Source organism: Trachypithecus francoisi, unplaced genomic scaffold (genome assembly GCF_009764315.1).
Source record: "Trachypithecus francoisi isolate TF-2019V2 unplaced genomic scaffold, Tfra_2.0 Contig00586, whole genome shotgun sequence".
Lineage (NCBI taxonomy): Eukaryota > Metazoa > Chordata > Mammalia > Primates > Cercopithecidae > Trachypithecus > Trachypithecus francoisi.
This window is the reverse complement of record NW_022680749.1, coordinates 6,801,575-6,826,289: the sequence shown is the minus strand read 5'-3', so window position 1 is coordinate 6,826,289 and position 24,715 is coordinate 6,801,575. Positions and strand designations below refer to the sequence as shown.

Genomic DNA, 24,715 nt, shown 5'->3' with positions numbered 1-24,715 from the left:
TGGACATGTGTATTTTTCCAAAGTTCCACCAATATTATTTCTGCACCCCTGGTTATGGTTCTTTGAAACAAATGTCCCTGAAGGTACTGTAATATTCTGTAAGCCTTGCTTTTTGGCAGAAAGACAAAAGGTGATCTGAAAAAAGGTGTCCATATGGACAGCAAGAGCCAATGAAGAGTCAAGGGTGTTATTTTGTGATGTCTTTCTTTAGCAAACTTTTAGGATATGCTGAGAGGGTGCTTGTAAAATACACTCTTTTGTGTTTGTTTCAAGGTCTTTTTACTCAGCTCTATCTACATGATATGCTTTCACCTATATATATCCTTGCATCTAAGTGATAGGCAAGCATAGTTTCCACTGTACATTGAGAAAGTGAGAGAGGAATGTAGAAAGACAGTGGCTAAGACATGTTTGGCATAAAAAGTCTTTTATAAATCTTTCTTGAAAGCAACAAAAATTTTAAGCGGTGCTTTCCACTGACTGGAAGAGTAGGCTCTGGGCAGAAGTCTGTGAGAGAGGTGGAGACCAACTTCAGCCTGATCCTACCTCTGGTTTCAAACACATCTCCTCTCTTTCCCTCCTCCCTCCCCCAACTCCTTGGGTCATCATGGAAAATATCTCAGTTAAGTTAGACATTACTTGACAAGAACCCTGACACTGATCCCTCTCGGTACCCCTTGAGCAATAAATTTGTAGCTGTTGTTGAAGAACCATCCCTCTTTTTATCCCTTTGGGTTAAGGAAGTAAGTGGTTCATAAAATAACTTTCCAAATCAACTGTGAAAGTGGAAAATTGGTAAAAATAAAAATATAAATGTCTGGACTCATCCCCTGATATTCTACTTCAGTGAGTATGACATAAGGCTCAAGCACAGCAAGATAAATATCAAAACCATAGCCTTTATCTAAGTGAAGGATGTTTCAGGTAAAAGGAGATGAGAATTGTTGGCAGAAGAGCTTTCTTCTCAAATCCTCCTGTGAAAGCAAGTGGACTCTCAACCCTCACTGGAAGCCATGAATGTACTGATTACATTCCAAAAGCAAAAAGGAAACCTTGAATTGCAGTTGCCATATACTCCAGAATGAACTTTCATCACCTCTGTGCAACAAAACAAATGTTTTCCCAGACCCAATTACTTACACTTACCATATTTAAGTTTTGTGGATCAAATCCACTCAGAGTAAATAGGAAGTTGCTGCAAATACGATGGAATAGCTTCCGACTGCACACTTTGGTGGCAATGAATTGGTCAAACAATGTATGAGGGTGGAACATTTTGTCACCAAACAACACCTACAAGATAATTTAAAACCATCAAATCTTATAGACGTGGATATCAAAAGTGGAGAAAGAGGTAGTTCAAAGAAGGGCTGCACAGTATTAGGTGACATCTGCTCAGTGTTGGTCCTTAGTGAAATCGTGAGGCTTGTTATTAGGTTTGCAAACCTTCCAATGCACCTCTTAATGGCTTTTCCCAAAAACCTTTAATTGGGGTGTTTTTTAGAATGTCCCTTGAGAAACTAGTTCCCACAGGAAATTTGTAAGGCTTTGAAGTGAGGCATACATGTGTTTCATTCTGGATTCAAACACATTCTATACCTTAGGAGAGTTTTAAATTTCTATTATTATAAATTTTCTCATCTATAAAATGGAAAAATGTTCTAATAAGCAGGGCTGTTGTAAAGTTAGTAGGTCATGTTTAAAAGACAATTAGTGCAGTTCCTAGCATCTAGTACACATGAAAATATTATTTGATTAAAGTATAAATTAATGTAATTTAATTACTGTCATAATTAGTGACTCATACAGACTTGAGTCATTCCTTCCGGAATCCTTTAATGAATTCTTTCTATAGACAAAAGCTTAACCCACATAAATGAATCTTTACTAGTGGAATTTCAGGCAGTGTTGCCAGCGAGTTCCTTTGCTTCACAGCTACTAGTTTTATAATCTTAGCATAATAAACTAGATATAAAGTTAAAAAGATATTTTTTAGTTCTTAAAACTTTGGAAAGACCCATTTACAGTAAAAATAAACACACATTTCTTCTGGAATTCTTTATTAACCAGATATTACAACTAAAGAACAGTAATAACTAGCATTTATTCACTTAAAATCTAATTCACTTTAAGATCTTATACTATATCTAGAAAACTAGATCAAGTAAATTCCTACTGATCATAGCTTATTAAATTCTGAGTTTAAAAATGATTATCTTATATAGGCAGATACATTCTTTATTTAATGGAATATTTGATATTCCATGGAATATTAATGGAATATTTGATATTCCATGGAATATTAATGGAATATATGAAGTACCAAGATTTCATACTCTGCTTCATGCCCAAGAGAGGAGGAGAGGGATAGAGGCAGGGAAAGAGGAAGGGAAGGAGGGAGAGGGAGAGAAGATGGAGGAGGAAGAAGAAGAGGAGGAAGAAGAAAAAGGGAAGGGAAAGGAAGGACAACAATATGTTAAACTGGTTCAAACCACACTTCTCAACTCTTTAGGTCTGTAAAGTAATTATAAGCTTTATACATATTATCTAATTGATTCCAGACTCTTCTTCATTTTATCACAATCACTAGGACACTTAGATAATACCCTAGATAATTAATTCAACTTGCCAAATTGTAATTCTTCCTGTGTAAATGTCCCCATAATAATTTAATAATAGTAGCAGCATACACCCATAAAATGAGCATATCTTTTAAAATAATGTTGACATTTACTTCATGTTTTCAAGTGTGACAATTTAAATAGATTGTCAAATGAATAAATGAAGTAAAAGGCAGGATCTGACTTTAACCAGTAAACAAATTTATTTTTATTTATCAATAACTTAGTCATCCATGCTTGGCAAAACAAATCCATGTGAAAGAAAATAGCCAGTTCATAAAAGTAATCAACAATGAAAATGTAGTGTTAAGAAACAGGTGACATCTACCGTAATGGATTCTTGGTTCTCTGTTCTGAAACCTGGAGTTGGCTTTCCCAAATACGGAGTAAATTAGCAGGACATTCTCTGACTCCACTCTACCTCAATATCCCGTGACTCAGCAAAATTACTATGCATTTACCCAAAGGTGAATAATTTCTCCTTTACCCTAACCTAAAAGAGAGGATATTAATGAGGCCAACCAGTAGGAGAGCACCCATGTACAGAGTAGCAAACATGCCAACTTGTAGATGTAATTCCAAGTTGGCTCTGGAGGAGGCATGTTTGTCACATAACAGCAGGGAGCCAGTCTCCTTCTAGTAGCTCTTTTGGTATGTGTGAGAATTAGAAAAGGCACCTCTCTTTATGGCAGCATGGCCCCATGCCAGGGCACATGGCTTGCTAAGCAGAACACAGGCTGGATTCAGCCCTCAACAGCCCACTCAGCGGGTCACCCTTGTTCACTAGCTTCTTCAGGTTGGCATTGAAAAAGCAGAAAAACCACCACATATAAAAAAGACCATTGGTTGGGTTGCCTGGTCACATCTGGGTTCAAATTCTGGCTCTGCCATCCATTAGCTGGGTGACTTGGGACAGGCTGCTTAGCCTCTCTGAGCCTCAAGTTCTTCTTTTAAGAAATGGAGACAGTACTAACAATCTTTAATGTTGTAGAGACGTATCAAAAGCAAAGGATCAAAGCAATCTGTAAGTCAGAAAGAAAGTAGAATGACAAGAACACAAAGGCATAAATGTCCAGGGGCAAAATGGGATGTGAGAAAGGGGAAATGGATGAATGAGTTTCTCAACTTGACAAACTCTACTCATTCTATCAATGTGAAAATTGAGGCTTAGCATGGTTAAATAACTTGTCCAAGGTTACAACTGGCAGGAGGCGGAGGCAGAATGTGAACCCAGTTTTGTCTGACTTAAATCTTTATCCTCTATATTCAGTTCAATTCAACTCTCATGAATTGAGTTGAATGTAATAGAAATGGAGCAATTGAAAATACTGGCAGCATCAATGAAAAAGGAAGTGCTAATCAGAGAGAGAAAAAAGGTTGTCTCAGTCCAGAAGCTCCCATAAAAAAGGAACCCTTTCACCAAGTATGCCTGTGAGCATCTGGCTGATGGGAGAGGAGAGGAGAAAGAAAGCCCCTTCCTCAAAAAGTCAAAAACATACCTAAACGTTGTCTATCATTTCATTGTCATATCTTATAGATTATTTTTTGTTGCACAGCTCTTGTTCCAATCCCCAGTATCTATCAACTGATGTGTTAACAATAACTCCATCATTATTCTCTTAATCTTTCACTCTTCTTGATGTCCTTTACCCCCATCTGCTTACGTTTGGTTCCCAGGGGAAACTTTCTAAAAAGGGGCATTACGCATGTCATTCCTCTGTGCAAGTATTTCCATGCTCCCCAATTACCTATAGAATACATTCCAAACTCATTAATTTGGCACTCAAATCCCTTTATAATCTGCCTCTACATTTCCAACATGATTTCTCATACTCTCCTTTACTAATACTAATATAAAACTCCAGTAAAGTGAGTTATGTGTGGTTTTCCATGGCCTGAGCTTCACCATTTCAGTGTTTCTCATGTTTCCCTCTTGTTTTGGAAAGCCTTTCTATGCCACACTCTATATTGAAATGTTATCCTTAAGTGCAAACTAAAATGCCATCTTATCCAAAAAGTCTGTTGTGATTCCAACAGCTAGAAGTATTTTTGCTTTTCTCTGAGTTTACCTAGCAAAGTTTTTGCTCTATCATTATAATACTGGAATTTCTACTAGGAATTAGTAGGTCATATGTGGCAGTTCTTCTGTTGGTACTATAGTTACTCTATTGGAGTTATAATTTAGAAAGAGCTGAGAATGACGTTTTCCAGCTGCATCCATGTCCCTACAGAAAACCAAACACCGCATGTTCTCACTCATAGGTGGGAATTGAACAATGAGAACACTTGGACAGAGGAAGGGGAACATCACACACCGGGGCCTGTTGTGGGGTTTGGGGAGCGTGGAGGGATAGCATTAGGAGACATATCTAATGTAAATGATGAGTTAATGGGTGCAGCACACCAACATGGCACATGTATACATATGTAACAAACCTGCACGTTGTGCACATGTACCCTAGAACTTAAAGTATAATAATAAATAAATAAAATAATAATTTAGAAAGGGCAATCTTTCTACAATTACAAATTTGATCAAGCCACTTTTCTATTTAATATTCTTCAATGGCCTCTCATCGTTAACAGAACAAAGTCTAAACTCCTAGACATGACACTGCTTCCTTCCATTGTTTCCTAATACCTCCTTAATTGAATCCCATTCTACTCTCACATACACCCTAGTTTTTACTTATACCAATGAGCTGAAAAGTTTCCTTGTAGACATAGCTGTTTCCTAATGCCAGGGCCTTGAAATAGGAGCTCCTAGATATCTTTTGGCTGAATTAACTTGTATACCACATCCTACACACGTCAGGGAATGCAGAAGTTTGTTTTTTTTTTTTTTTTTTTTTTTAAGTGTTTTTTTTTTTTTTATTATTATACTTTAAGTTCTAGGGTACATGTGCATGACGTTTATATCATGTATAACTCCCCAATGCAATCCCTCCCTCCTCCCCCCTCCCCATGATAGGCCCCAGTGTGTGATGTTCCCCTTCCCGAGTCCAAGTGATCTCATTGTTCAGTTCCCACCTATGAGTGAGAACATGCGGTGTTTGGTTTTCTCTTCTTGTGATAGTTTGCTAAGAATGATGGATTCCAGCTGCATCCATGTCCCTACAAAGGACGCAAACTCATCCTTTTTTATGGCTGCATAGTATTCCATGGTGTATATGTGCCACATTTTCTTAATCCAGTCTGTCACAGATGGACATTTGGGTTGATTCCAAGTCTTTGCTATTGTGAATAGTGCCGCAATAAACATACGTGTGCATGTGTCTTTGTAGTAGAGTAATTTATAATCCTTTGGGTATATACCCAGTAGTGGGATGGCTGGGTCATATGGTACATCTAGTTCTAGATCCTTGAGGAATCGCCATACTGTTTTCCATAATGGTTGAACTAGTTTACAATCCCACCAACAGTGTAAAAGTGTTCCTATTTCTCCACATCCTCTCCAACACCTGTTGTTTCCTGACTTCTTAATGATTGCCATTCTAACTGGTGTGAGATGGTATCTCATTGTGGTTTTGATTTGCATTTCTCTGATGGCGAGTGATGATGAGCATTTTTTCATGTGTCTGTTGGCTGTATGGATGTCTTCTTTTGAGAAATGTCTGTTCATATCCTTTGCCCACTTTTTGATGGGGTTGTTTGTTTTTTCTTGTATATTTGTTTGAGTTCTTTGTAGATTCTAGATATTAGCCCTTTGTCAGATGAGTAGGTTGCAAAAATTTTCTCCCATTCTGTAGGTTGCCTGTTCACTCTGATGGTAGTTTCTTTTGCTGTGCAAAAGCTCTTTAGTTTAATTAGATCCCATGTGTCAATTTTTGCTTTTGCTGCCGTTGCTTTTGGTGTTTTAGACATGAAGACCTTGCCCATGCCTATGTCCTGAATGGTACTACCTAGATTTTCTTCTAGGGTTTTTATGGTATTAGGTCTGACATTTAAGTCTCTGATCCATCTTGAATTAATTTTCGTATAAGGGGTAAGGAAAGGATCCAGTTTCAGCTTTCTACTTATGGCTAGCCAATTTTCCCAGCACCATTTATTAAATAGGGAATCCTTTCCCCATTTCTTGTTTCTCTCAGGTTTGTCAAAGATCAGATGGCTGTAGATGTGTGGTATTATTTCTGAGGACTCTGTTCTGTTCCATTGGTCTATATCTCTGTTGTGGTACCAGTACCATGCTGTTTTGGTTACTGTAGCCTTGTAGTATAGTTTGAAGTCAGGTAGCGTGACGCCTCCAGCTTTGTCCTTTAAAAATATGGAACGCTTCACGAATTTGCGTGTCATCCTTGCGCAGGGGCCATGCTAATCTTCTCTGTATCGTTCCAATTTTAGTATATGTGCTGCCGAAGCGAGCACGGAATGCAGAAGTTTGAAGACAGCTGTGCAAATGAAGAGGAATGGAAAGATCCCACTGTCCTAAAATATCTCTTAATTGTGTGGGAATACTGAAATAATTTAGCAAACAGTCTGACATTGTTTACTTAATAGCAGGAGCAGGCCAGAGTGAAGTCTCAATGGTGTAAGAGGCCCAGGTACCAACAGGCAATGTAATCATGTTTTGTTATTTTCAGGTGGTTTTTCTGTTACCTGTCTTTCTGGGATGTATAGATAGGCACTTCAATCACCATAGACTAATTTGCTTAGCTCTCAACAGGAATCTTCTGTAAATCTTTGGGCTTCTATCAGAATTGTTTCACTTTCATCTGCTTTCATTGAAATCACTGAACTGTACAAACACCACCATGGGAGTTATTACCATGGGAGAAGCCCATGTTAAAATACAAGAAGAAAACACACCAACCCATGCAATGCAATTCACCTGGACTAGATAAACGATCAGATTAGTTAGCTGTCAACTAGAGGAGATCAGGGGGCCCAGAGTTTTGCCTGGGTTTTCGGAATTGTCAGAATGACAGCCTGTAAAGTGTCAGGAAATGCAACAAGGTTGGGCATTTAGTGATGGAGGAGGGTACGTTCCATAAAACTAATGATAGCCAAAACAATTGTTAACATTTATTAAAGGTTTACAGTATGCAAGACATTGTTTTAAAGAATATGCTGTATTAATTCACATTGTCCTCATGGTAGCCCTATGAGTGAGAAGTTTTATTATCCCCACATTACAGATGAAGAGCACTTAAGGTCTTGACCAGATTTACTCAGCTCGCAAATCATACAAATGAGATTCAAACCCACATCATCTGATTCCATGCTGTGAACTCAACCGCTACTGTCCCTAAAAAATTGGGGATCACCAAAAAAATTTAATCCGCTAAATTCAACAAACCAATCAATCAAATAAGCTCTCTCTATCTGTGGTTGAGGAATGATACAGGAGACACGTTTCTAGACATAGTTGAAGAAAGTAGGGTAGATTAGCAACAGGGGGAGTTCCCTGAACTCTGCTAATAAGATTGCGTACATCATCAGTGAACTTACATGGATTATCTTGAATACCTATTATTTTCTCAGAAGTTTGTAAAATGTCATTGGTTTTCTGTTGAAATCAGTGGAAATAAAGCTACTATTAGTTATTTCAGATTAAAACTTGGGAAGTCACATACCTTGACTACTTGCCTGGAAAGAGATGTTAGTTTTTTCATAGGACTTCGGGTGTATTTCAGTGTGACAACTGGAGCCAGTGCAAAAAAGATCTTAATCCTTTTAGCCAGTTCTGGGTTTGTAGAAAATGCTATAAAAGCTGAAATGGAAGAAGACACTAGTTCATAGTTTTCACATAATTATTTGTTCATTGTAAGTTGTAGTAAATGTAGCCATATTAAAAACAAAACAAAAAACAACATAGAATTATTACCATTTGTAGAGAAGAATTTCTCAATTTCTCAAGGGTGGAATTGGCTAATTCAGAATAAAGTGTTTCCTGTCCCTGGGGAGTGCAAGGAGAGAGGGTTCAAATATCTACTGTGGGGCATGTCTAGGTAAACTCCAAAGCCCATTCCAGCTTGACGATAGTCCTGGTATCAGACAAAACTGGGCTGTAAATTTGGCTTCCTATTTACTTCCTATTTCCTACTTCCTATTTACTCCTCTGTGTGAGTCTCGGTTTTCTCAGTCTGTAAGTGTGAATGGTAAAATCCTTATAGGATGATTTTTATAAAAGTCAAATGTATGTAAGTTATATGCATTTGACCCTTTATAACCTTTGTGTCTGTAATCTTTATTAAATATATGAAATGTAAGATGTTACTTGGGAATATCACCATTAGAACAGATTCCTCAGTTCAACCATTTATGGAGCATGGATGATAGTGGTTTCAGATGTTTGCAGTTTCCGATGAGAGAATGTATGTAAGATGTGTGATACAGTACAAGTATGTACAAACCTGCTTTACACCAGAATCCTGATTATAATTAAGATATAGAAAACAGACTGATGGAAATCCTGTTGGTAGTGTTAAGGCCTCTAGCCAAAGTGAGAACAGTAAGGGGACAAATGGGCCTCATAACACTGCCAACATAGCCCTACCCACATCTGGCCTACTCCAATGCCTCCCTGGCAACTACAAGTCATACTGATTGTAGCATACAATCGCTGAGTTTTGTAATCTCTGCTTTCTTTCTAGTGTCCCTCACTAGACTGTGAGATCTTCAAGGAAAGAATGAATACCATATTTATCTCTGCTTCCTCAGCATATAACAGTGTCTGACAAATGTTTGTCGGTCGCACAAACGAATATATGAATAATTCTCCCTCTTTCAGGCTTATCTCTCAACCTCCAAATTTAGTATTGAGGGAAAATTCCCTATTGTCATTCTTATTTTATTTACTCTTCAGAAATTAGCCAGAGGAAATGGTTTCCCAAGTCAAGCCCCCAAGCTAGAGATTGCACAGACAGAAGAAATACTGACCCCCTTCCATGAATATGTAAGAAGAGCCCCTGACATTCTCTGATCACATCTGCCCCAAACACACCTATGGTGGTGCCTTGTGAGTGACCCACGTAGTAGAGTCGCTTCTGTCCTGTTTTCTCTATGATAAAACTGATTGTGGCTGGAAGGTCATATTTAGCCATCTCATCCAAACTATCAAAAAGAAAGAATAACAAATTAGAAAAGTCATCTCATTGTTAGGCCTAGAACATTTAAACACATTCAGTGAAAACATAAATACTTTGATTTTGTTAAAATATAAGAGTAGTGTCAAAATATGATATTAGGCATCTATGCAACTATAAAGGGTGCAACACCTTGATTTCAAGTCAACATTTTTAAGAAACTGAAATCAGAAAAATTTGATTTGTCAAGGCCTACTCATGCTTTTCTTGCAAGGCTAGTCACATTCACTTAATTCTATAACAGATTTACCAAGCTCCTCTGAAAAGAGCAATTACCTGGAATGCTTATCTAAAAGAATAATAAAGCAAACAGATTTGCAGACCTCAGCCAACTGACTGAATCAGAATTTCCTGGGAAGAAACCCAGTAATCCGCATATTTAACAATGACCTCAGTTACTTCTGATCCTGTGTATAGTTTAATAAATACTTACCTAGGAAATTTTCTAGTCATTTGCAAGGGTGCAATGGATTATGGTATAGAATTAGGAAATGCCAGTGCTTTCCAGAAAGAAGGCTGGCAATGAAGCCAAGGAACACAGGGTTTTCATGACCTCCAAGGCATGGTTCTTAGCTCCTATGCCAGTGCCTGGGTTTGCTCCTGTAACCAGGTAGGCATAGCTTCTGAAGCAGACAGCAACCCCTGGCACTGCTGCTGGCAACGCTGTTGCTTAGCCATTCTGTAATCAGGCTCTCTTCTTACTTCCCCCAGAACATACATATACACACTTACCCACACACAGATACCAGGAAGGAGGCAGGAATTCTAAGACAGTCATGCAATAATAATGACAGTTCTTTAGAGCCTGTGAAGAAAGTCTGGGTAGAGAAAGAAAGGTTTGTTTCCTTCTTGTAGATTCCACTGGGTGCATTTGGACAGAAAAAGGGCAAAAATCACTAGGTGTTCATACATATACATGAGCAAAGTACACACTGTATTCGTTAATAGGTTTCTCCTTACCTGAAGGCCCAGTATTCTGGTGATTCGGGCGACAATTTAAGGTGTTTTCTGGACCAAGTGTTTCCTCGGCTGTTCCCCAACCACACATCATAGCCACTATCTGCCAGAAGGAAAGCCAGGCTGTTGTTGGGCAGGTTGCAAATCCAGTTACTGGCAGATGCAATTAAGCCGTGCTGCAAATACACAGCAGGCTTTGGAGCTGCAAAACACGGGCAACAGGAATTTCATGTCTGAACTTCCTCAGTGTCTACAAGAAAAATCTCATTCCTGAATTTCTGTAGTATAGAAGAAAGGGTAAGAGGTACAGTTTGATGCCAGGCAAATCTGGGATCTAGTCCCTTCTGAGCTACTTACTTGGGTAAGTTATTTAAGTTCTCTCTGTCTTATTTTCTCATTTGTAAAGGGTTATATATAATGTATTGTATTATTTATGTGTGGAAGTTAGATTGCCCTAGTTCAAAATCCCTTCTGATATGCATGAACTCCTTTGTGCCTCAGTTAACCTATCTGTATAATGGGAAATAATAACGAATGCTATCTCCTAATGTATTTATAAGAATTCAGTGAGAACTTAAACCTATAAAAGGCCATCTGCCACAGTAAATATTAGCTCTATTACTGTTATTTATATTAATAGCATTATATTTTTAAGACTCATCTGATTAAAAATTTAATTTTTTTTCAAAATAATAAAAAGTAATTAAAATGTCATTTGTTGACTGAATGTCAAGCACTATGGTAAGTTTTATAGGCACTGCTGCATTGCATTTGAATTGTTAGAAAGCAAAAAACAAGGATATAAGTAGAACTTTATAGTTTAAAATTGTTAATATGATACAAAAATCCTATTCCCAATGTCAAATAGGGACATTTTAACTAAGAAAGAGAAAGGAAAAAGAAGGAAGTGAGAAAGTGTTGAAAAAGAGAGAAGAGAGGAAAGAAGTGAATAGGTTTTTCCTCTGCTTTATAAATGGTTTGTGATGCTGTGTTGGTATCTCAGGACCCTACCTCAGGTCACTTTTGGAGCTAGAGTGGCTTCCTGAGAGTAAGTTGTACTCTCAGAGAGCCTTCAGCCACTGGGACCAAGGAACTAAGAGTCTATGTCCATTTTTCCACCTTTTGGAATAGAGGGAAAGAAGAGGTGTTACTGACTTTGCCAAAGTTAAGTACCATTAAATAGTTAAGTATCATCAGGCCTCTGTGATCTGAGTCTGAGACAGATCCAGGGATCTCAGATTAGAGAGACAGTTTCTCATTGTACAGGTTTTTGTCTCATGCATTTTGGCAACTATGTGATAGAAATGACAAGAGAAAAGCTTGGAGAGACTTAAAAGTTCTCTCGAGTATTTACGAAGTTATTTGTAATTATGGAGTTATTTTGGGAAATGATTGGCTCTGTAAAGCCAGCAACACCATTATATCTTCCACTCTTTTTAAAAATCTAGTTTTTCTTTAAATAAGTAGTCTTTCTGATATTGAGAAGTTTTGTTATTCGACCTGCCAAAGTATAAAATGAACTAAGAAGAGAGAGAAGAAAACAAAAGCAAATAGTTTCTGGAGAATGAAGTGCTCACTTTTTTCCGCCTATGGATAGCCACCTGCATTGTAGGGAGCTAGAATTGACCCTTTAATGAAGTTTAAGCACAGAACTGATAGGAATGAATAGGGTCTTTTTTGCAGAGATTCCTGAGGATACCTGAGGCTCTATTTTAGAAAAAAAAAACAACAAAAAAATAGAATTGATTTTTTAATTGGAGGCAAGGGCAAGTGGTGTACTCTAGGCAGTAAACTATCCCTCTAGGCTGAGAGCTAGGGCTGAGCATCAGGTGGGTCACCAGTTGCCCATGCTCCCCTGCACAGCTGCCTCCCCAGCAGGATGTGGGGCAGCCACAGGAAGGGTAAGCTGAGAAGTGCTGCTGTGGACATTCACTTGGGCAGGACATCAGAGGACTCAGATACCAGCTTCCCATTACAGGTCTCAGTCTTCTTCACAACTATGGCCCTGCAGGAGCTGGTGCGGCTGAAAGAGCCTGAGCCCCCGCCAGAGCCAAAGCTGGACTGAAAGGAGTCCAGGCCATAGCTAAGGCCAGAGCTTGTGAGGCCGCGCCCAGTCCACCTGGGTAGCCGCTGCTGGTACTCCTATGGATACACCTGCTCTGCGTCCCAGACTCCAGCAGGCTCTCGTTGCCCTCCAGCAGCTTCCTGTAGGTGGCGTTCTCGATGCCCAAGGCCCGCTTGACATTCATCAGCTCCAGGTTCCGGTGAAGCTACGGTGCCCCGTCCTGTTTGATCCGCTGCAGAGCGGCCTCCAGCTCTGCAGGCTAAGTGTTGAGTCCTTAAGGGCAAACTCCCCACGCTGCTCCGCATTCTCTGGCCTTTGAGGACTTCAGTCTCATCCTGGAATTGGCTGATGTTTCGGTTCATCTGAAAGATCCTCTTCCTGCGATACAGCTCATTCTCAGCCTTCCCAGCCAGGGCCTGCAGTTCCTCATACTTGATCTGGTGGTGCATGCTGTCAGACTTGGCCCAGCTGCGGCTGGCGATCTCCTGGTACTGGGCGGAGACCCCGAGATGATGCCGTCCATGTCCAGGACTCAGCTATTGTCCATGGACAGGCCCACAGATGTGACCGAGATCTGGGACTGCAGCTCACGGATCTTCTGTTCTCCTGGGGCAGCCCTTCTAGGTGAGACTACTTGGTCTGCGTTGTTCATGTAAGCTTTATCTACATCCTTCTTGATGAGGAAAATTCATTCTCCATCTCTGTATGCTTGTTGATCTCATCCTGGTACTTTTGAAGCCCTCCACCAGTCCTTGCATGTTGCCAAGCTCCACGTCCAGCTTCAGCTTCTGGTCCCATGTGTCCAGCTGCCACAGAAGGTGGTTGATGCAGCTCTCCATGTTGTCCACGTTGCTCCCAGCTGTCTTCTGCTGCTGCAGGCTCCACATGGTCTCCAGCATCTTGATCTACTGCTCCAGGAACCACACTTTGTCAATGAAGGAGGCAAAGTTGTTCAGGGTCTTGATCTGCTTCTTCTCCTGGGTGTTCACAGCATGGATGTTGGGATCCACCACCAGCTTTAGGGAACTCAGCAGACTCCGGGTCACAGTGATAACTGTGATGCCTCCCATACCACCAGCCCCAGCATAGACCTCACCCAGACCCATACTGGTGCCCAGGCCACTCACAAAGCTGCTGCCCACCTGAAAGAAGCGCGAGGAACTGATGCAAGCACTGGGTATGCTCCTGTACCAACAGCTGCTGAAGGCGGACTTCTAGGTCACCCTGATGGACATGGTGGAGGCTGGAATGAAGGCAGGTAGGCTCAACTAGATGGAGATTTGACAAGCTGAGAAGCTGTTGCTAGGTGGGAGCTAATAGGGTAATATTTACTTTAAACCATGAAATCACACAGACTTGGGTCCAGAACTGACTACAAATAGTTTAATACCAGTGAGAAGGCATCATAGTAGTTGAAGACATTATATCCAAACCTGGGTTTGAATAATTATTGAAGCTGAAAGTTTTCAGACTAGTGAGAAATTTAGAAGGCAAAATTGATAGATGGCAATGTTAGGTTGCAAGTAGAAGGTGAGGGAGAAGGTGGTATCAAGAATAACCCCTAGGTTTTTGATTTTCAAAACGGGACAGTGGTATCACTAGGGTAAGAACACGATGTATTTTGGTGTTTGCTTGGTAGGAAGACAAAGTCATGAAGAAAAGGAGTGACCAAATAAACAGTGTATATAAAAGTGACTTAAAACTTCAAAGTTACACTAATTAAACAGAGAGGTGGAGGGTGATGATTTTTCTCCTCTAATGGAAAGGACAGCTAAGGATTTCAGAACAGAAACTGTTTGGCTTCTCCCAGGACATTTAAGTACCTCTACTTTAAGTATTTTTCCTTTCATAATAAAATAAATAATACCTGTACTCCCTGGGCATCCTCTTCCATCTGGAATCCTATAAATTCCAAGGATATAACCATCTTTTGTTGTAACATCATACTCTTCATAAGGATAACCCCAGTAAGAAATAATCTGGCTCTAAAAAGAGGAAAGGAAATATATACCTTCATTTTATAATCTCTTAATTTTTACACATGCATTACAATATAGTACTTTGTTTGTTTGTTTGTTTGTTTGAGACAGGTCCCACTCTGTTCCCCAGGCTGGAGTGCAGTGGCATGATCTTGGCTTACTGCAGCCTTCACCTCCTGGGCTCAAGTGATACTCCCACCTCAGTCTTCCAAGTACCTGGAAGTACAGGCACCTGCCCCAATGCCCAGCTAAATTTTTTGTATGTTTTTGTAGAGATGGGATTTCACCATGTTGCCCAGGCTGGTCTTGAACTCCTAAGTTCAAGGCATTCATTCCCCTGCCTTGGCCTCCCAAAGTGCTAGGATTATAGGTGTGAGCCTCCATGCCTGGCCACAATGTAGTACTTTAAATTGCACCTACTGCTTATCACTCTGTGTGCTCTGAGAGCATGTAATATTCCTATGAGTATAATTTAAACGGGATTTCTAGGAGTTACATAAAGAGGCATAGGTAAGTCTGGGTGGGGTGACCTTACATTGTTGTTTGCTCAGGGCACTTTCTGGTTTTGCCTGTGGGCCTGGTATTATTAAAGCACCCTAGTTTGTTCTGATGAAAAGCTATATGGTCATCTAATGAGGGAAACCACAGGGAATTGTGGAGTACCCTGTGGCTAATAACAAGTGAACTATTACCAAACAGACTTAAAAGAAGAGGGGAGGAAGCAGTTACCGGAAGCCGAAAGGAGAAAGTCAAACTGAGATAACCAAATTAAGGAAGACAGCTTGTCTAAGTTGACTTCACAGGGAGGAAGCCAGGGCAATAAAAAATCAAACCTTACTGGCCTATTTCTTTCCATCTTCTGCTCACAATGTCCATTGGCTGAATTGAACTGAAAACCAAAAGACAAGGTTGCTTGTTGACCTGTCCTTACAGTTCAGCCTCTTGGCAGAGAGAAAGGTGTTAAAGAACAAAGAGTGAGCCTAGAGGGGTCAGAGAAGATATCCCACCCACAGATACACAAAGAAGAGGAGAAGTAGTGATTATTAGTTATCTTCTGCATAGAGGTTTACATTCCTTGTCTCATTAACTTTATAAGAGGCCTTTGAGATAGAATTGTACCATTTACAGTTGAGAAAACTGACATTCAGGTAGATTAACAATTTGTTCAAGATTATATACTAGGAAGAGATAAAAATAAGATTAATGCTAAAGTAAGTTTAACTCCAAAGCTTATGCCTTTATCAAAGGATTATGCATTTTCCCAAGTCAGAAACAGAGATGCATGTATAAATTATGGGCTACATAGAGCAGCAGGGAAGAGCCCAGGCTCTGGAGACAGACTGTGACATTGTGAGGATTATATGTAATATGTGTAGAACAATGCCTAACGTAAGTGCTTTATAGATGGTTGTTCTTATTATCATTATAGAAGGATTAAAAGCTAAAAATCACTTATACTAGAGAGAGAAAAATTATGTGAGTTCAACAGTGTGGTAGGAGATCAATAGTACTTGCTGGATACTTTGGAGAGAGAAACAAGAAGAGATACTAATGAAAAAAAACTTTGGCAGTTTCATTATTTTTATGGTTCTAATACAACTTGGGTATGGTACAGGAAAGCAATTGTGCGCTGTTTATATAGGAAAATGGAGTATATTATCAGAATGAATTCTGTAGTAGATATTTGTCATTTGGCCTTTTTTTCTTTGCCTAACACTATTCCATTCCACTTCTGATATGAATTCCTGAATGTTAAAACACTTTGGTAATAAACAAAAGAAACTAACACTGGCTTATTAAACCAAAAACGTGCATTGGAATAGTTCACAAAATCAAAGAAACTTCTCTATGAAAAACCTCAGGGAAAACTCAAAGATACTCTATAGAGATCATCCATATTAAGTCATGAACCTTCTCTTTAGGAAGCCACCACTGGATGGTAGTTCAAACTAGGAGATGGAATATTACTGCCCCAACTTGGGTCAGATCTTTTAATTCTTAGATTAGTTAGCCATATAAAGAAACAGGAGAGGAAACACAGATTTAATCACTGGAGGAATTGTTGAAAACTGAGAAGGCACCCCAGTTGTATTTCAAATGCTGAAATATGAATAATTCCTCATTTTAGCATTTTTTCTTAATAAATGACTTACAATATTCATATTAGCTTCAGGGTTTGCGTTGTTTCCTTTCTTATCACAAGCATACATAGATCCAAGAGGAAGCATCCAGCATGCTGCTACTAAAAGCTGCCACATTTGGGATCTGCCTGGGAAAGGAAATGTAATATATTTGTCATCAAAGATAAATTCTATGAAGTGAAATTTGGTGTAATCTTTTTATAACACTGCTGTGAGAGAGAGCAGAAACATACTTCTAGGCTGTGCTTTAACCAGTAGAATACTGAATTATACAACATTCATTCCGTGAAAAATCTAAAATGACTTTTTAGTAAGAAAAGAAAAGATGGAAGGAAAGAAGAAAGGAGGGAATGAATGGAAAGGAACAGAGAAAACAATCAAGTTTCCAGTAGATAACTGGACAAAAGGGGGAATAGATAATTTGTAGAAAAGAAATATAATGGCCAATAAGTTAATCAAAGCACGTTTAGTATCTGTAGTTATTAGATAGATTGGTACTTTTTTCTGATGGTGGAGTTAGTCATTGGCAAAACCTTTATGAAAAAAATTTGTTAACATGTCTTATAAATCTAAAAGTATTCATAACCTTCACTCAGTAATTTTGTTTTCAGGAATCTATCTAAAAGAAAAATGATGTATATATAAACAGTATAAAATCATTTCTTATTGTATATATTAAGACAGTAAAATTTCCCAAAGTAAGAGACTGGTGACCTAAATTATGGGTGAGAAAAATGGAATTATTCAGTCATTAATATTATGCTTATGTGTGATATGTGAAAATTCCTGCTACATAATACATATGGAAAAACAGAATTCAAATTGTGCATATATTTTGAATTCAATGATGACACGAACCATAATAGAAAAAAAAAGCCTAAACATCAAATTTTAATTATAGTTAGATGATTATTTTCTCGTTTTTAAAGTGTTTTTCACACTTTCTAAATTTTCTATATCCAATATTACTTTATCATAAGACAGACATTATTATTTAAACTTTTTAAAAAATTGTGAACATTGTAGAGAGAAAAAGATTATGAGTATTTCTTATTTGTCTTTGAAACTACTTAAATTTAAAGCAAAAAACAACTTTGCAAAAACAACCAAGGGGAACATTATTCAGGAGGGCTTCCTTTTACAGTTACTTATAAAATGCAGATCTTCAAATTATTTTAGAAAATACATCCTCCCTGCTACTCTGTTTTGTTACTGTATAGTAATATAATATATTGACATCTAAATTAATACAGATTAATATAGCTTAATTCTGGTGCAACTCTATGGCAGCAATAATAATATCACCTTCAGAAGCAATAATTATTGCTATTACAACTATGTATTGAGCACCTATTCTGTACCAAATAATGTGCCAGACATACATTATTTCATTTTATTCTCAAAATAATTCTAAACAATAGGAAATATTGGACTGGGCATGGTGGCTCATGCCTGTAATCCCAGCACTTTGGAAGGCTGAGGCAGTATGATCACTTCAGTCCAGGAGTATGAGACCAGCCTGGGCAATATGGAAAACCCTGTTTCTAAAAAAAATACAAAAAATTAGCCAGGCATGGTGACATGCACCTGTAGTCCCAGCTACTCATGGGGCTGAGGTAAGAGGATCACCTGGGCCCAGGAGGTTGAGGCTCCACTGAGCTGTGATAGCACCACCACTGCATGCCAGCCTGGGTGACAGAGTGAAACCCTGTCAGAAAGAAAGGAAGAGAGAAAGAGAAAGAGAGAAAGAAAAGAAAAGAAAGAAGAAAAGAGAGAGACTGAGAAAGAAAGAGAGAAAGAGAGAGAAAGAAAGAAAGAGAAAGAAAGAAAGAAAAGAAAGAAAGAAAGAAAGAGAAAGAAAGAAGAAAGAAAAGGATGGGAAATATTGTCCCCATTTTATTTAAAATAAAACTGGGTCTTACAGAAGTCAAGTAATTTGCCCAACATCAAACAGATGGTCATGGAGACAGAATCTGAACTCAGGGTGCCTGACTCTCGGAAATGCACACGAAGACTATGCTCTTAACCACTCAATCCATTCAGGCTGGTTTTATGGGGGCCCTCCGGCTTCTGTGTGTCTAAGTATGGCCCATAGACCACAGGCATCATAATCACCATGAAAAACACTAAAGATTCTTAGACCTCACACTGAAAACTCTTAGACCTCACCACTGCCCAGCTGAAGAAGAATCTATTGTGGGGTGAGTGGCCCAGGAATCTGCATTTTAAACCATCATTACGAGTGGTTCATACACATTCTAAAGTTTAAAAAACAGCCAGACTGGTTGGATTCTTTCAAAAGAGAAACTTTCTCATTTTCATTTCTGTTTCTCTGAGACCTAGCATGGAGGTTTTTATAAATGCCAATAAAATGGATGGATGAAGGAGTAAATGAATACGTTATTTAATTTTTTTTTTTTTTTTTCCCCTGAGACTGAGTTTCACTCTTGTTGCCCAGACTGGAGTATAATGGCGCGACCTTGACTCACTGCAACATCCGCCTCCTGGGTTCAAGGGATTCTCCTGCCCCAGTCTCCGGAATAGCTGGGGTTACAGGCGCGAGCCGCCACACCTAATTTTTTGTATTTTTGGTTGAGACGGGGTTTCACCATTTTAGTCAGGCTGGTCTCGCACTCCTTACTCCTGGTGATACACCCGCCTCGGCTTCCCAAAGCGCTGGGATTACAGGAGTGAGCCACCGCGCCTGGCCATGTTATTTAATCTTAATGACTAGCCAAATTGACTCACTATTTTATATTAATACTGCTTCACTGGTTTGATTTTATTCCACTTCATCATTCCTCACTGAGAGTAAGCTTTGAATGTTGATCAGTTCCTTACCTCGGGATTATATTTTATGGCAAAGTAGTAGCGAAATGTGTAAAATTTGGTCTTCTCTCTCAAGGCTTTGACAGTTTACATGCTCTCATTTCTGCTGAGTGGTTGGCATTTTGAGGCTCTGAATCACAATCACCAGTAAATAAATCTGGGGCCCTTGTGCTGGAGCAGATCCAGCTCTCTTCCGAAATGGCTAAACCTGTGGGTGTCCTAATGTTGCAGGGGAAGAGGGCTATGAGCTAGCACAATGTGCTCCTTATAGAAAGAGCTGGGATCCAACCCCAAGGGATGGCACAAGGATATACTAGCCATGACAGATTGCCTTTTGTAACCATGACATACAGCCCATCAGCTGCCTTTGTTTCACTGCCCTGCGTTATATGGATCTAGATATAGAAGGATGACACACCCCAGCAAGAGGAGTCTCTACGTGTTCCATTTAGGAAGGAGTGTCAAGTCCAATCTAAACAGACTGTCTTCCAGCACCTCTTATGAGGGGTGTTCTTACCTGCTTTGCCTATCCAAGCCTTATAGTAGTAACTATAATTGTTGGGTAAGGGTGCTTGATTCAGGAACCTCTCTTAATAATACTCTGAGTTTTTTAATTTATTTGACCTGTTTCTGTGACAGCTCCCTGATGAATATTACCTTCTCATGTGTCCCACATCGACATTCTGCTGGTTCATATATCCTTACATTCTATATAATATCATATATCCTTATATCCTGGTTCACATATCCTTATATGCATTAGCATACTAGACTAAGAAATATAAAGATATTAGACTAAGAAATATAAGGATATTAGACTAAGAAATATAAGGATATTAGACTAAGGATATGCTAATGCATATAAGGATTTTAGACTAAGAAATATAATGATATTAGACTAAGGATATGCTAATGTATATAAGGATTTTAGACTAAGAAAAAAGCAGACATGATAAATTCCAGGGGCTTCTCAGTTTGTAAAGGTGAGACCCTTGGTTGCAAGTACTCAGATTAAATCACAATAGATTATATTTATTGTATATTTTATTATAAATATAATCTATAATAGATTATATTGATTTATCACTCTAAATCCACTTTTCACATTGCTGTCTTACAAAACATGACTCCCATAAAATGCTATCTGTATAAAGAGACCATGGGTAAATATATGTTAAACTATATATGTGTGTGTACATATTATATATATGACTTCCTTGGAGACTCATAGACTGTGTGTGTGTGTGTGTGTGTGCATAAAACTTGCTTGGATATTCAGACTACACACACACATACATGCACATGTATGTGGATAGACTTATATAAATGCTATAAACAATAAACATCACTTATTTGGAGAGCCTTAGTTTATAATTAAGTTTCGCTATAGTCCTGCAATCAAGACTCTATTTAACTTTATTTAACCTACTTTTCTGCAGTCTTTTTTTAAACTTTTATTTTGGATTCAGGGATAGACGTGCAGGTTTGTTATATACATAAACTTGTGTCATGGAGGTTTTTGCACAGATTATTTCATCACCCAGATCCAAAGCCTAGTACCAAATGGTTATTTTTTCTGATCCTCTTCCTCCTCCCACCCTCCACCCTCAAGTAGGCCCCAAGGTCTGTTGTTCCTCTCTTTGTGTCCATGAGTTATTAAATGCTGATTTAATATTTCTTTCTTTATTTACTATACCAAAAAAACTATATAATGAAGGAAAGGCTAAAATAAGTGGGCAAAAATTGGAAATTTCTCTTTCAAAAGTTTCTTCAGACAGATGCTCTACATGACTGTGGAGACAGCTGCTAGTTTTACTCAAATTTGGTTGGAATTTGGTTGGAAAAAGGTACATTATTTGCAAGACCCTCTTCCCATGCTCAAAAATCTCGCTTCTCCAATAGTTGCTTTTTGTCCGCTCCCCGCCCCCAACCCCTCTAGCTACTGCAGTCAGTAGGAAATATGAGACTTTCAAGAGAATGTTTCCTTGACGCATGTTTGATTTTATACTGGGTTCATATATTGTACATCAAATGCATGTTGATTATATGTAGGCAGTTCTCATAAGTAATGCATTTTGCACTGACAAATACCTTGATGGTGAAATCAAGTATAGCAATTTCTCAACTAAAGAATATCAGAAGTAATAGAGACCTTAATTCCATTTTTCTTATTGCCCCGTAATAGGAACTATCAGGCTCATCAAGCAAACACTTAACAACAACTTATGGTAATGGTTGGAGAGCATTCTTAACCAGTCCCCACCCTAATTCTTCACTATATTCGTAAATGGAGGTGAGAATTGGCCAGAGTGTTCAGGTACAAAGACCCCACAGAAAACTCTAAGCTCTAAGTTTGGAAAACTCTTAAGTGTAGAAAATGCAAAGAGGTCAGTTTCTACAGATGAATTTCAGTTTGATCAATGGTAAAATAAAGCTAATGATGAATCCCTGAAAGCTTTGTGGAGAATTCAGAGTTAAAATTCTAACTCTGTCCTTCAGAAGATATGGCAGCCATGAGAATGCAGCTATCAGAGCTTCAACTGTGGGGAGCAAAACTGGCTATGAGCCACAGCTCCTGTGTCTCAACTCCATCACTAGCTTCCCAATGAAGCCACACATTGTATACATTTCCTAACTATTGGCTATCACTGTTTTATTATTAGTTGTGTGATTGCTAGGCAATTAAACTTCTCTGAAACTTAATTTTCTTATCTGTATAGTGAGGATAACAACACCTACATGTAGGGTTGGCTTAAGATGATAAAGATGTGATAAATAAGATGATAAATAATGTCTATAAAACATCTAACAATGCTTGACTCTTAATAAATGGTAGCTATTGTTATAACATGTCTTCTATTTCTGTGATTATTTCAGTTGTATGTGTTGGTTCTCCAACTAGTTCATAAGCTTCTTATGGGCAAGAACCACATATTATACTTTATGTTATAAATACAAATGCTTCATATTTATAACTTTTTAAATCTTTTGTGTCTCTAGTTTTGCTCATACTGAATATGGCACAATTATTTCAATTGACTTACGAAAAATAACAACATATTTTGTACCAACACTTCTCAAATAGAATAAGAGCAGTCAAGAATTTCTGTTTACTTGTTAATTCTACTAATAATTTTCATTCTTGACTGTATAGAGTACTTTGCCTATTTAATCTATAATTTATATACCATGGACTGAGCATCTATATGCTTAATCATTATAATCATTATTTTTCCACCGCTAGCAAATGTAAATGTCAGTTTAGAATTTGAACAATATCTGTTTTACTCAATTTCTTTTCACTGAGTCTTACTCCCCTTATGAAAATATTTTCAAAGTATTAATAGAGGTTAGAAAGTTTGGGAACAGTGTAACTCACTGGAAGATTACAAGAGAGGAACAATTTTGTCTTAACAAATTTGAGTGACAAAGTAAAAAATAGGATAGGGCCCAGAAAAGTGAAAATAGAAAATATCTTGTATATGCAGGTTACCTGGTAAACAAATAAAAGACACAAAACAAAGCTGATGTCAACATGCACAATAAAATGTAAGCAAAATGTGTGACATCCTCACAGCCCAAGGAAGATGTGACAAATGGGATTAAAATTTACATATATATATAATTTTCTAAAGTGTATATATATATAACATTTTCATCCTGTATTATATTTGGCTTCCCTCTATATATACACATATGTATCCATCTATATATATATATAATTTTCTAAATAATATGTATGTATATGTATAGAAGGAAACCAAGAATAATATTAGTGAAAGACATGAAACCATATCTTGCCTGTCATCAGTTATGGCATACATTTTTTATTTCATCTTTTCTTGATTAATGAGCTTAGAAAGATATGGAAAAGAAATGTGGGAATAGAGAATGTATGGGAGGAAGAAAATGATTGTATAATAGATCATTATTTGGACAAAAGAATAAAAGGTCCATATTTACAATGAATCAATATTATGATCTTAAGCAGGCTAAACAAAAAACTGAAAGAGCCAAATTCAGTTCTTTGAAACTGAAGGATCTTTTTCTTCAGGAGAGGGATCTTTCTGTACAAGATTGATTTAATTCTTGTTATTTGTAATACAAATTAAAAACATGACTTCAATTACAAGAGGATTTTAAAATAAACTATGATGTATTAATTTAATCTTGTAGATAAATCCATTAAATTATTTTTAAAGACTATATAATAACATGAAAACATACGCATAACATGTTTCTAAATTGAGGAAAAAGTTGTTGGGCAAAAGAATTATATATACCAATAGTCTATAAAGTATACAATAATTTTCAAGAAATACATAGGCACATATGTAGTTTTAAAAGAATGAAATTCTAGACCTTTGACTCTCATCTATACTCTTTTGTAATACTAATTTGGCCTGAGAATTTCTGGTTTGAAGTAGGTTCTCCTTTTCTAACTTTGCAAAGGAAAAGCCCAACCCTCTCCTTTCCTGAATCTTACAATGTGAAGTGTTTCAGACTGAGACTCCCTAACAAGGGAATAATTGACAATATTGACATTAGTATTGGGAAAGGAACTGACTTTAATAAAATAGCAATCCCTTTCCAAGGGCATTTAACCTCTGCAAGTCAGTTTCCAATACTTTGCTTTGGAAAAAAAAAGTAGAAAAAGGATGTACTTGAGTGGTTAGTAGATAGATCATAAAAAATAATTTTTGTGTCTTGGCTGGAAACCATAATTCTCCAGCAGACTAACACAGGAACCAAAATCCAAACACTGTATGTTCTCAGTCATAGGTGAGAGTTGAACAATGAGAACACAGGGAGGAGAACATCACACACCGGGGCCTGTTGGGGGCTGGGGGATAAGGGGAGGGATAGCATTAGGAGAAATATCTAATGTAGATGACGGGTTGATGGGTGCAGCAAACCACCATAGCACGGGTGTACCTATGTAACAAACCTGCACATTCTGCACATGTGTCCCAGAACTTAAAGTACAATAAAAATAATAATAATTTTGTTGATGCATCACTATGTGATTTGTGACACA

The 24,715-nt window shown here is 38.0% G+C and overlaps 1 protein-coding gene and 1 non-coding gene across 2 annotated transcripts in view; both read right to left on the bottom strand.

Annotated features, from left to right (window-relative positions):
- Positions 1-16,973, bottom strand: part of LIPK (lipase family member K) — a 31,121-nt gene extending 14,148 nt beyond the window's left edge. The window contains exons 1-6 of the mRNA XM_033215750.1: positions 16,861-16,973; positions 14,596-14,713; positions 10,667-10,865; positions 9,565-9,674; positions 8,195-8,331; positions 1,147-1,293 (exon numbers count right to left, since the gene is read on the bottom strand). Coding sequence (XP_033071641.1) covers positions 1,147-1,293; positions 8,195-8,331; positions 9,565-9,674; positions 10,667-10,865; positions 14,596-14,713; positions 16,861-16,965 — 816 coding nt within the window. The 5' untranslated portion in view covers positions 16,966-16,973. The remainder of the gene's footprint in view (positions 1-1,146; positions 1,294-8,194; positions 8,332-9,564; positions 9,675-10,666; positions 10,866-14,595; positions 14,714-16,860) is intronic.
- Positions 6,880-6,986, bottom strand: LOC117086633. The gene has a single exon (XR_004438493.1). It is a non-coding gene; the product is annotated as a U6 spliceosomal RNA (small nuclear RNA).
- Positions 16,974-24,715: the final 7,742 nt, after the last annotated feature.